General features: G+C 41.6%; 1 protein-coding gene across 2 annotated transcripts in view; it reads left to right on the top strand.

Annotated features, from left to right (window-relative positions):
* Window positions 1-12,015: 12,015 nt before the first annotated feature.
* ADAM10 (ADAM metallopeptidase domain 10) overlaps window positions 12,016-13,802 on the top strand; it is a gene marked incomplete at both ends in the record, with an annotated part of 122,147 nt that continues 120,360 nt past the window's right edge. For both annotated transcript variants that reach the window (XM_079700101.1, XM_079700100.1), the window contains one exon: window positions 12,016-12,070. In XM_079700101.1, the coding sequence (XP_079556227.1) occupies window positions 12,016-12,070 (55 nt within the window). The remainder of the gene's footprint in view (window positions 12,071-13,802) is intronic.

The raw sequence follows: 13,802 nt of genomic DNA, 5'->3' as shown, positions 1-13,802 counted from the left end.
AAATTGAGGTGGTGGACTTTGGGAGAAACAGTACACTTGGGGTTTGCTTTTTTTTTTTTTTTTTTTTTTTTTGCGGTACGCGGGCCTCCCACTGTTGTGGCCTCTCCCGTTGCGGAGCACAGGCTCCGGACGCGCAGGCTCAGCGGCCATGGCTCACGGGCCCAGCCGCTCCGCGGCATATGGGATCCTCCCAGACCGGGGCACGAACCCGTGTCCCCTGCATCAGCAGGCGGACTCTCAACCACCGCGCCACCAGGGAGGCCCGGGGTTTGCTTTTTAAATCATATTTGTTTCTGGTTTATGTTTATCTTAGTTTAGTATTTAGAGTTTATTAGCATTGGTAGATTTGTTTATTGATTTGGTTGCTCTCTTTTTTTAAAATATATTTTTATATGTATTTTATATATTTTTCTCTTTTTGTGAGTGTGTATGTGTATGCTTCTTTGTGTGATTTTTGTCTGTATAGATTTGCTTTTACCATTTGTCCTGGGGTTCTGTCTGTCTATTTTTCTTTTTTTTTTTTTAGTATAATTTTTAGCGTTTGTTTTCATTGGTGGATTTGTTTTTTGGTTTTGTTGCTCTCTTCTATCTTTCTTTTTTTTACCACTTTTTAATTATTTTTATTTTTAATAATTTACTTTTACTTTTTATTTAATAACTTTTCTTTTCTTTCTTTCTTTCTTTCTTTTTTCCTTTCTTTCTTTCTTTCTTTCTTTCTCCCTTTTCTTCTGAGCCGTGTGGTTGACAGGGTCTTGGTGCTCTGGCTGGGTGTCAGGCCTGTGCCTCTGAGGTGGGAGAGCCAAGCTCAGGATATTGGTCCACCAGAGACCACGTAATATCCACCACTGGCTCCATGTAATATCAAATGGCGAAAGCTCTCCCAGAGATCTCCATCTCAACAATAAGACCCAGCTCCACTCAACGACCAGCAAGCTACAGTGCTGGACACCCTAGAGAACCAACTAACAAGATAGGAAAACAACCACACCCATTAGCAGAGAGGCTGCTTAAAATCACAGAAGGTCACAACACCCCAAAACACACCACCTGACGCAGTCCTGCCCATCAGAAAGACAAGATCCAGCCTCATCCACCAGAACACAGGCACCAGTCCCCTCCACCAGGAAGCCTACATAACCCACTGAACCAACCTTAGCCACTGGGGACAGACACCAAAAACAACGGGAACCACGAACTTGCAGCCTGTGAAAAGGAGACCCCAAACACAGTAAGTTAAACAAAATGAGAAGACACAGAAACACACAGCAGATGAAGGAGCAAGGCAAAAACCCACCAGACAAAACAAATGAAGAGGAAATAGGCAGTCTACCTGAAAAAGAATTCAGAGTAATGATAGTAAAGATGATCCAAAATCTTGGAAGTAGAATGGAGAAAATAAAAGAAACGTTTAACAAGGACATAGAAGATCTAAAGAGCAAACAAACAATGATGAACAACACAATAAATGAAATTTAAAATTCTCTAGAAGGAATCAACAGCAGAAAAACTGAGGCAGATGAACAGATAAGTGACCTGGAAGATAAAATAGTGGAAATAACTACCACAGAGCAGAACAAAGAAAAAGGAATGAAAAGAATTGAGGACAGTCTCAGAGACTTCTGGGACAACATTAAACACACCAACATTCGAATTATATGGGTCCCAAAAGAAGAAGAGAAAAAGAAATGGACTGAAAGAGATTATAGTTGAAAACTTCCCTAATATGGGAAAGGAAATAATCAATCAAGTCCAGGAAGCGCAGAGAGTCCCATACAGGATAAATACAAGGAGAAACATGCCAAGACACATATTAATCAAACTATCAGAAATTAAATACAAAGAAAAATATTAAAAGTAGCAAGGGAAAAACAACAAATAACATACAAAGGAGTTCCCCATAAGGTTAACAGCTGATCTTTCAGCAGAAACTCTGCAAGCGAGAAGGGAGTGGCAGGACATATTTAAAGTGATGAAAGGGAAAAACCTACAACCAAGATTACTCTACCCAGCAAGGATCTCATTCAGATTCGATGGAGAAGTTAAAACCTTTACAGACAAGCAAAAGCTAGGAGGATTGAGCACCACCAAACCAGCTTTACAACAAATGCTAAATGAACTTCTCTAGGCATGAAACACAAGAGAAGGAAAAGACCTACAAAAACAAAAGCAAAACAATTAAGAAAATAGTAATAGAAACATATATATATTGATAACTACCTTAAATATGAATGGATTAAATGCTCCAAACAAAAGACATAGACTGGCTGAATGGATACAAAAACAAGACCCATACATATGCTGCCTACAAGAGACCCACTTCAGACCTAGGGACACATACAGACTGAAAGTGAGGGAATGGAAAAAGATATTCCATGCAAATGGAAATCAAAAGAAAGCTGGAGTAGCAATTCTTATATCAGACAAAATAGACTTTAAAATAAAGACTATTACAAGAGACAAAGGAGGACACTACATAATGATCAAGGGATCAATCCAAGAAGAAGATAAAACAATTGTAAATATGTATGCACCCAACAAAGGAGTACCTCAATACATAAGGCAAATGCTAACAGCCATAAAAGGGGAAATCGGCAGTAACACAGTCATAGTAGGGAACTTTGACACCCCACTTTCATCAATGGACAGATCATCCAAAATGAAAATAAATAAGGAAACACAAGATTTACATAACACATTAAAAAAGATGTACTTAATTGAAATTTATAGGACATTCCATCCAAAAACAACAGAATACATTTTCTTCTCAAGTGCTCATGGAACATTCTCCAGGATAGATCATATCTTGAGTCACAAATCAAGCTTTGGCAAATTTAAGCAAATTGAAATCGTATCAAGTATCTTTTCTGACCACAATGGTATAAGACTAGATATCAATTACAGGAAAAAGTCTGTAAAAATTACAAACACATGGAGGCTAAACAATATACTACTTAATAACGAAGTGATCACTGAAGAAATCAAAGAGGAAATTAAAAAATACCTAGAAACAAATGACAATGAAAACACAAAACCTATGGGATGCAGCAAAAGCAGTTCTAAGAGGGAAGCTTATAGCAATACAATCCTACTTCAAGAAACAAGAAACATCTCAAATAAACAACCTAACATTACACCTAAAGGAACTAGAGAAAGAAGAACAAAAAAACCCCCAAAGTTAGCAGAAGAAAAGAAATCATAAAGGTCAGATCAGAAATAAATGAAAAAGAAATGAAGGAAACCATAGCCAAGATCAATAAAACTAAAAGCTGTTTCTTTGAGAAGATAAACAAAATTGATAAACCATTAGCCAGACTCGTCAAGAAAAAAAGGGAGAAGACTCAAATCAATAGAATTAGAAATGAAAAAGGAGAAGTGACAACTGACACTGCAGAAATACAAAGGATCATGAGAGATTACTACAAGCAACTCTAGGCCAAAAAAATGGACAACCTGGAAGAAATGCACAAATTCTTAGAAAAGCACAACCTTCCAAGACTGAACCAGGAAGAAATAGAAAATATAAACATGCCAATCACAAGCACGGTAATTGAGACTGTGATTAAACATCTTCCAACAAACAAAAGCCCAGGACCAGATGACTTCACAGGTGAATTCTATCAAACATTTAGAGAAGAGCTAACACCTATCCTTCTCAAACTCTTCCAAAACATAGCAGAAGGAGGAACACTCCTAAACTCATTCTACGAGGCCACCATCACCCTGATATCAAAACCAGACAAAGATGTCACAAAAAAAGAAAAGTATAGGCTAATATCACTGATGAACATAGATGCAAAAATCCTCAACAGAATACTAGCAAACGGAATCCAGAAGCACATTAAAAGGATCATACACCATGATCAAGTGGGCTTTATCCCAGGAATGCAATGATTCTTCAATATACACAAATCAATCATTGTGATAAACCATATTAACAAATTGAAGGAGAAAAACCATATGATCATCTAAATAGATGCAGAAAAAGCTTTTAACAAAATGCAACACCCATTCATGATAAAAACCCTCCAGAAAGTAGGCATAGAGGGAACTTACCTCAAAATAATAAAGGCCATATATGACAAACCCACAGCCAACATTGTTCTTAATGGTGAAAAAGTGAAACCATTTCCTCTAAAATCAGGAACAAGACCAAATTGTCCACTCTCACTACTATTATTCAACATAGTTTTGGAAGTTTTAGCACAGCAATTAGAGCAGATAAAGAAATAAAAGGAATCCAAATCGGAAAAGAAGAAGTAAAGCTTTCACTGTTTGCAGATGACATGATACTATACATAGAGAATCCTAAAGATGCTACCAGAAAACTACTAGAGCTAATCAATGAATTTGGTAAAGTAGCAGGATACAAAATTAATGCACAGAAATCTCTTGCATTCCGATACACTAATGATGAAAAATCTGAAATTGAAATTAAGGAAACACTCCCATTTACCACTGCAACAAAAAGAATAAAATACTTAGGAATAAACCTACCTAGGGAGACGAAAGACCTGTATGCAGAAAACTATAAGACACTGATGAAAGAAATTAAGGATGATACAAACAGATGGAGAGATATACCATGTTCTTGGACTGGAAGAATCAATATTGTGAAAATGACTCTACTACCCAAAGCAATCTACAGATTCAATGCAATCCCTATCAAACTACCACTGGCATTTGTCACAGAGCTAGAACAAAAAATTTCACAATTTGTATGGAAACACAAAAGACCCCGAATAGCCAAAGCAATCCTAAGAACGAAAAAGAGAGCTGGAGGAAAGTAGCTCCTGGACTTCAGACTACACTACAAAGCTAAAGTAATCAAGTCAGTATGGTACTGGCCCCAAAAGAGAAATATAGATCAATGGAACAGGATAGAAAGCCCAGAGATAAACCCACGCACATATGGTCACCTTTTTTTTGATAAAGAAGGCAAGAATATACCATGGAGAAAAGACAGTCTTCAATAAGTGGTGCTGGGGAAACTGGACAGCTACCTGTAAAAGAATGAAATTAGAACACTCCCTAACACCATACACAAAAATAAACTCAAAATGGATTAAAGACCTAATTGTTTTTAAGGTCATTAAGGCCAGACACTATCAAACTCCTATAGGAAACATAGGCAGAATACTCTATGACATAAATCACAGTAAGATCCTTTTTGATCCACCTCCTAGAGAAATGAAAATAAAAACAAAAATAAGAAAATGGGGTCTAATGAAACTTAAAAGCTTTTGCAAAGCAAAGAAAACGATAAACAAGATGAAAAGACAACCCTCAGAATGGGAGAAAATATTGCAAATGAAGCAACTGACAAAGGATTAAGCTCCAAAAGTTACAAGCAGTTCATGCAGCTCAATATCAAAAAAGCAAACAACCCAATCCAAAAATGGGCAGAAGTCCTAAATAGACATTTCTCCAAAGAAGATATACAGATTGCCAACAAACATATGAAAGGATGTTCAACATCACTAATCATTAGAGAAATGCAAATCAAAACTACAATGAGGTATCACCTCACACCAGTTAGAATGGCCATCATCAAAAAATCTACAAACAATAAATGCTGGAGAGGGTGTGGAGAAAAGGGAACCCTCTTGCAGTAACGAAGACACAACGCAGCCAAAAATTAAATTAAAAAAAAAAAGATCTGTTAGTTATCGATGCCACTACACACTTTCACTCCTTATCTAACATGTAAATTGACACAGCCACTATGGAGAATGGTATGGAGGTTCCTTATAAAACTAAAAGTAGAACTACAGTATGACCTAGCAATTCCGCTGCTGGGCATATACCCTGAGAAAACCATAATTCAAAAAGAGTCATGTACCACACTGTTCATTGCAGCTCTCTTTATGATAGCCAGGACATGGAAGCAACCTAAGTGTCCATCAACAGATGAATGGATAAAGAAGATGTGGCACATATATACAATGGAATATTACTCAGCCATAAAAAAGAAATGAAATTGAGTTATTTGTAGTTAAGCGGATGGACCTAGAGTCTGTTTAACAGAGTGAAGTAAGTCAGAAAGAGAAAAACAAATACCAAATGCTAACACATATATATAGAATCTGAAAAAAAAAAAAAGAAAGGTTCTGCAGAACCTAGGGGCAGGACAGGAATAGAGACGCAGACATAGAGAATGGACTTGAGGACACAGGGAGGGGGAAGGGTAAGCTGGGACGAGGTGAGAGAGTAGCATAGACTGATATACACTACTAAATGTGAAATAGATAACTAGTGGGAAGCAGCTGCATAGCACAGGGAAATCAGCTTGGTGCTTTTTGACCACCTAGAGGGGTGGGATAGGGAGGGTGGGAGGGACACGCAAGAGGGAGGAGATATGGGGATATATGTATATATATAGCTGATTCACTTTGTTATACAGCAGAAACTAACACACCATTGTAAAGCAATTATACTCTAATAAAGATGTTAAAAAAAAACTTTAAAGAAAAAGTAAGGCGGGGATTTCCCTGATGGTGCAGTGGTTGAGAGTCCGCCTGCCAATGCAGGGTACACGGGTTCGTGCCCCAGTCCGGGAAGATCCCACATGCCGCGGAGCGGCTGGGCCCGTGAGCCATGGCCGCTGAGCCTGCGCGTCAGGAGCCTGTGCTCCGCAACGGGAGAGGCCACAACAGTGAGAGGCCCGCACAACGCAAAAAAAAAAAAAAAAAAAAAAAAAAAAGGCGGAAGATCAGGAGAGAGCACTGTCTTGGGAAACATTGGAGGAGGGAATTTTGAGGAGAGAACGTTAATTGACCAAGAGGTCTAGTTAGATAAGGAGTGAAAGTGTGTAGTGGCATCAATAAGTAACAGATCTTTTTTTTTTTGATTTAATTTTTGGCTGCGTTGTGTCTTCGTTACTGCATGCATGCTTCCTCTAGTTGCAGCTAGCAGGGGCTACTCTGTTTCAGTGTGTGGGCTTCTCATTGCGGTGGCTTCTCTTGTTGCAGAGCATGGGTTCTAGGCGCGCGGGCTTCAGTAGTTGTGGCTCATGAGCTCAGTAGTTGTGGCTCGTGGCTGCAGAGCGCAGGCTCAGTAGTTGTGGTGCGTGGTCTTAGTTGCTCTGCGGCGTGTGGGATCTTCCCGGACCAGGGCTCGAACTTGTGTCCCCTGCATTGGCAGGCCGATTCTTAACCACTGTGCCACCAGGGAAGCCCCTAACAGATCTCTGATGGCCCCAGGAAGAGTAGCTCCTTGAGAGTGATGGTGTTGGAAGAAAACTGCAGTGGAGTGAGGTGAGGTTTGAAAGCAGCACCAGAAGTGAGAGAGACTGGAGTGAGATGGATTAGAAGTCCACCAAGCAAGAGAAAATAATTGTGTAAATTGGAGTGACAGTAATGGGTAGGGATGGATTAAAGGCAGAAGAAAAATATTTTTAGGGAAGAATCAATTCTTGGTGACTGTTTATGAGTAGACAAGGGAAGAAGAATATGAGATGATTCCACTCTCCATCCCAGGTTACTGAGAGGGTGGTGGTGCCATTATCAGAGATAAGTTACACATATTGAGTTTGGCATGACAGTAAGACATGCAGCAGGCAGTTTATTAGGAGCTGGAAAATTGAAAATGTAATTGTTGTAATATTTACCAGGACTGGCTTTAAGTTGTGCCAGAAGCATTTCCGTACAGTATTACTTGTATAATATACTGTATACGGCCATATACTTCCTAGCTGAATTTCTCACTATTAAAACTTGAGGGTAACTTTCTTTTATACTGGTAGTATCAAAGCTGTGTATTTTAGCTAAGGAAATAATGCTATTAATCACTGCTTTCAAATGGATGGTTGTTCATGGAAGAACAATGATATTTATATATTTGTAATTAAACACTTATATAGCAATTATTTAAACACTTATGTAGCAACAGCCAGACACTGTTATAATCACTTTAAAAATATTAAATAATTTAAATTTAATCATCAAAACAGTCTCATGAGGGACATATTTTATCACTCTCATTTTAAAAAAGAAACATTGAGGTTAGAAAGGTGAAATAACTTGGCCAAAGCCACACAGCTTATAAATGGTAAAGCTGGGAGTCCAACCCAGACTGTCTATGATGGTATAAATGCAGACCTTATATTTCCACATTTCATCAGTTTCCCATACATTTAAAAAATACCAAAAATGTAGTAAGTTAAAATGTCAAAAAAAAATAGTGTTTCAAACTTGTAACATTGGAATACCATTCATTATGATGCTGGTATGCGATGAATGTATGTTTTTAAATAAAAAGAGATACAATCTTAAATGTAATTGATCACCTCGGCAATGTAAAACACGATTTTGGTTTTTTTCCAGTTGAAATTAAAGAGAAGGTGCCCTTTGCCTCTAACCACTGGAATTAACTATAAAAAATACTGTGGGGCTTCCCTGGTGGCGCAGTGGTTGAGGACCCGCCTGCTGATGCAGGGGATGCGGGTTCGTGCCCCGGTCCGGGAGGATCCCACATGCCGCGGAGCGGCTAGGCCCGTGAGCCGTGGCCGCTGGGCCTGCGCGTCCGGAGCCTGTGCTCCGCGGCGGGAGGGGCCACAGCAGTGAGAGGCCCGCGTACCGCAAAAAAAAAAAAAAAAAAAAAAAAAATACTGTTCAACACTAAACATGCCACAAGATGGTCTAATAGCTAGAAAATCAAAACATTTGTTCACAACACCACCAAAAGAAAATAGTAATAAGCACAGGGTATATGCAATGTAATATTTTCATGTAACTGTGTCCTAAGATTGGATCTTTTAAGAAAGAAAAAAAATCATGAGATTCTGCCATCCTTCTAGACATCTCATTATAAATGGACACTATTGATGATTTTAGAACTTCTGACTGTATTTTTGAGCTTACTAATGTTGGAGCAAGACTATAATAATTCATTTTTGGGGGCTTCCCTGGTGGCGCAGTGGTTAAGAATCCGCCTGCCAACGTAGGGGACATGGGTTCGAGCCCTGGTCCGGGAAGATCCCACGTGCTGCGAAACAACTAAGCCCGCGCACCACAACTACTGAGCCTGTGCTCTAGAGCCTGCGAGCCACAACTGCTGAGCCCACGTGCCACAACTACTGAAGTCCACGTGCCTAGAGCCTGTGTTCTGCAACAAGAGAAGCCACCGCAATGAGAAGCCCGCACACCACAACGAAGAGTATTCCCCGTTCACCGTCAGCAACGAAGATCCAGCATAGCAAAAAATAAAAATAAATAAAATAAATAAATTTTAAAAAACTATAATAATTCATTTTTCAAAATGAGAAATAAAGAAGCATATGGTAATAAATTGTAAAAAATACACAGTAAAAAGAAGTAGGAATTCCAAATTATTATTAGTATTAATACTATTAATACTTATATTTTTAATTCAGCCTCCTGAAGCAGGATGCCAAATAGATGAAGACTAATTAGATGTCATTGAAACGTTCTAATTCATGAAATACAAGTTTTTTTTTCTTATTTTTCATATGAATATGTCTTGGGAGTAGATGGTGGTAATAGTTGCACAGCACTGTGAATTTACTAAATGCCACTGAATTGTTTACTTTTATTTATTTATTTAGTTTTAAATATTTTCCAGCTCTATTGAAATATAATCAACATATAACATTGTGTAAGTTTAAGGTGTATACATGTTGATTTGATACACTTATATATTGCAAAATGCTTACCAGTATTATTAACTATAGTTGGCATGTTGTACATTAGATCCCCAGAAGTTGTTCATCTTACAACTGGAAGTTTGTACCCTTTGACCAACATCTCCCCATTTCCCCCAATTTCCAGCCCATGGTAACCACCATTTTACTCTCTGTTTCTTTAAGTTTGGCTTTTTTAGATTCCACATATAAACGAGATCACACAGTATTTGTCTTCTCTGTTTAACTTATTTCTCTTAGCATAATGCCTTCCAGGTTCATCCCTGATGGCAAGATTTCCTTCTTTCTCATGGCTGAATAATATTCCACTGTATCTATATAGCACATCTTTAGTCATTCATCCATAGAGGGACACTTAGGTTGTTTCCATATCGTAGCTATTGTGAATAATGTTGCAATGAGTATGGGAGTACAGATTTCTCTTCAAGATCTTGATTTCACTTCTTTTGGTTTTATACCCAGAAGTGGGGTTGCTGGATCATATGGTAGTTCTTCTTCTTCTTTTTTAAATATTTATTTGGCCGCGCTGGGTCTTAGTTGCGGCACACAGGATCTTCCCTGCTGCATGTGGGATCTTCACTGCAGCATGTGAGATCTTTAGTTGGCATGTGGGATCTAGTTCCCTGACCAGGGATTGAACCAGGGCCCGCTGCATTGGGAGCACGGAGTCTTAGCCACTGGACCACCAGGGAAGTCCCTCATATGGTAGTACTATTTTTAATTTTTTGAGGAACCTCCATGCTGCTTTCTGTAATGCTGCACCAATTTACAATCCCACCAGCAATGCCCAAGGGTTTCCCTTTCTCCACATCCTTGTCAACACGTATCTCTTGTCTTTTTGACAATAACCTTTCTAACAGCATGGCAATATCTCACTGTGGTTTTGATTCACATTTCCCTGATGATTAGTGGTACTGAGCATCTGTTCATGTACTTATTGGCCATTTGGATGTCCTCTTTGAAAAAATGTCTTTTAAGTTCCTCTGCCCATTTTCAGATTGGATTGTCTGCTTTTTAGCCATTGAGTTGTAAGGGTTCCTTATATATTTTAGTTATTAACCCTTTCTCAGAGATACAATTTGCAAATATTTTCTCTCATTCTGAAGGTTGCATTTCCATTTTGTTGATTCTTTCTTCTGCCATGCCAAAGCGTTTTAGTTTGAGGTAGGCCCACTTATTTATTTTTGCTTTTGTTACTTGTGTTTTTGGTGTCGCATCCAAAAATAATTGCCAAGACCAACATCAAGCTTTCCCCTGTTTCCTTCTAGGAGCCTTATGGTTTCAGGTCTTATGTTTAAGTCTTTAATCCATGGAATACTAGTTTAAAGAATCAAAGGGAGTTACTGAGAAATCAAATAGCTTCAAAGAAGTTGGGGTGAAGGAGATTCCACAGTTCTGTTCAGAGATGGAACAGAGAGAGTGGTAAATAGTACATTTTTCGGGCTAGAGATTCCGTACCCTGTGGTTGAGGAGGCATGCTTTCAGAATGGCTAAGGCCTGATCTGTGTCACAAATTTGTAAAGCGATCAGAAAGATATGACAGGCTGTGTTTCTGCTGCTGGAAGGTCTTTACATTTAGGTTCTGCTTGTTGGCGGCTGTCTCCGATGTAATTACCGCTTGTTCGCACTTGGCTTTTTTGGTGGGGGACTTTGCTTTTGTTTACTTAGTAGACGTCGTGCACCCTGAGAGGCAAAAAAAGAAGTAACCAAAATCTCCGTTCCCTGTGAAGTTAAGAAGTGGACAGCTGCCCCTTGACTCTCCCACTTTAACCCAAGAGACAGTTCTCAGCAGCTCTAAGAACCAGCCTTGTGCGGTCCGCAGATTTGCGCTCCCGTCCGGGGGCGGAACCCCAGGAAACCCCGCCTCCCAAGCCCAATCCCCGCTCTCAGCCTGCGGACAGGAAGCAGCTGCTGGCCTAGCAGCCCGGGAACCAGCCGCAGCGCGCATGCGCGCGCCCCTGGGGCACCTGGGGGAGGGGAGGGGCGGGAGGAAGGGGTGCGGCTCCGCCTGCTGGTTGGGCGCTCGCCGGTCACGTGGCAAGGAAGGAGGCGGAGGTACCGGGCTCGGTGGGAGGGAGGTAGAGAAGAGGGAAGGAACGAGGGAAGGAAAGCGGGGAAGGGAGGAAGGAAACGAACGAGGGTGAGGGAGGTCCCTGTTTTGGAGGTGCTGGGAGCTTTGCCGGCCCCTTAAGTGGGGCGAGAGGGAGGTGCTTCGCCGTTTCTCCTGCCGGGGGAGGTCCCGGCTCCCCGTGGAGGCTCCGGACCAAGCCTCTACAGCTTCTCCCTCCGGATCGATGTGCTGCTGTTAACCCGTGAGGAGGAGGCGGTGGCAGCGGCAGCGGCAGCGGCAGCGGAAGATGGTGTTTCTGAGAGTGTTAATTCTGCTCCTCTCCTGGGCGGCGGGACTGGGAGGTGAGGCACGACCCCGAGCGCCGGGGGCGCGGTGAGCACGGCAGACCGCGCAGCGGCAGCGGCGGCCGGGCCGAGCGGAGCCCAGTCGCTCCGTGTGGCTGGCGCGTCAGTCAGCCCGGCCGGCCGGCGGCGCCACTCGGGCGCGCAGCGCTCCCCGCTCCCTATTGTCCCCCGCGCTCCGACCGCGTTCCCTTCCGTGGCGGGCTGAGGAGGCTCCGAGCCTTCGGCGAGGCCTTTCCCGCCCCCTGCCGCCCCAGCAGCAGGGGATCCTGGGGTTGCCTGCCTGAGAAGCAAAGTCGAGATCCGGGTCGCCAGGCGAGAGCCGGTGGCGCTCAGGCCGGCGGCACCATCCCTCCAGCCTGCTCGACGGGTGCCGGGGCGGGCATCTGCAGCGGGGCCGCCGGTCTTTGCCATCCTGGTCCCGCGCTCACCCTCCTCACCCTTCCGCCCCCAGCTCCTGCCTGGTGGCGAATTCCGGAGTCCGCTCCTTCGCGGAGAACAGCCGCGCAGGCTCGTGGGAAGTTGCGATTGTATTGTTCTTTACCGGGCGCGGCGATCCAGACCGACCCGGTTCTGCAGAGGGGCCGCCCGTGGAGGGGTAACAGTGGTCTCCTTCTCGTCTGAGCCGGGCGGCTACCGCTCTCCAGAGTGCCCCGCCTCTGTCCGGGTGTTCGGAGAGAGATAGCGGGAGGGTGTGTTTATGTTCAGTGGAAACATTTTGTTGCCCAGGGGAAAGGTTTTGGTGGGGAGAAAGATAAGCCGTTTTCGGGATGTTCACTGATCTGTAGGCTGGATTGCGTCTTTTAGAGGGACGGTCCCTCGGTGACCCAACTTGAAGAGTTTTCTTAAACTCTCAGGTGGAGTAGACATACAGTGTAATTAGTGGATTGTCAAAACAGTGGCAACCCTCCACCCCCCACGTTGGCGTTAAGTGTGCTAAAAGCATATAATTTCTTGATTACTCCAGTTTTGAAGACGATTTTCATTTCCAGTGTATCCCAGGACCAACTACATCATTTTGTTGTTGTGTAAAGTGCTTTATTTTAGGTTAACTTTTTGACTTCCTCCATAGTATACTTAAAGACCTTAAAATATGTTTAAAAGAATTGGATTGGAAATTTTTCCGGAGTGCTTTGGATTAGTATAGACAAATTTGATAATTTAGAAAATATCTGAGTATTTCATGTAGTGGATTGTTTTTGTTCTTTTCTTTGTAACTTTGACTGCAGAGCCAAGCATATTTTTGTCCTGTCTTCTACTTCGTCTGAGGATGATACTTTGTAGGTAGACTTCTATTGTAGTTTGTAGTGTTCATTTGCTAGCGAAAGAGATTAGGAGCTTCTAGTAGATGTTTAGTTTGAAATATCTGTGCTGGATACCCTCTATAAGGGCCTTTGTTTTTACATTTGTATTTATGTCCTAAATGTGGCTTACAAGAAATTTCTGTTTTCACTTTTTGTTAGACACCGGTTTCTATGAGGTAGTAAAAAGTAAGGCGTCCACGTGAGGCAGTTTAAACTCCTGATGAGCAGTAGTCTATAAAATGTCCTTTGCTTTTCAAGAGTGAAACAGTAAGAATAGAAACTGGTGTATTCTGATTGTCGAAGAAAAATTATAAATTGACAGCATAATGTTTGTGGGCTAAGGCCCTTTTTAAACAAAATTTTTCTAAATTCAGAACTCTGGAGTCATTTATAAAGTACCATTTCGCATTAAACATTGGTTAAAAGGC

This window comes from Hyperoodon ampullatus (genome assembly GCF_949752795.1).
Source record: "Hyperoodon ampullatus genome assembly, chromosome: 3".
Taxonomy (NCBI): domain Eukaryota; kingdom Metazoa; phylum Chordata; class Mammalia; order Artiodactyla; family Ziphiidae; genus Hyperoodon; species Hyperoodon ampullatus.
Note: the sequence above shows the minus strand (reverse complement) of the source record. Positions and strands in the feature narration are given on the sequence as shown.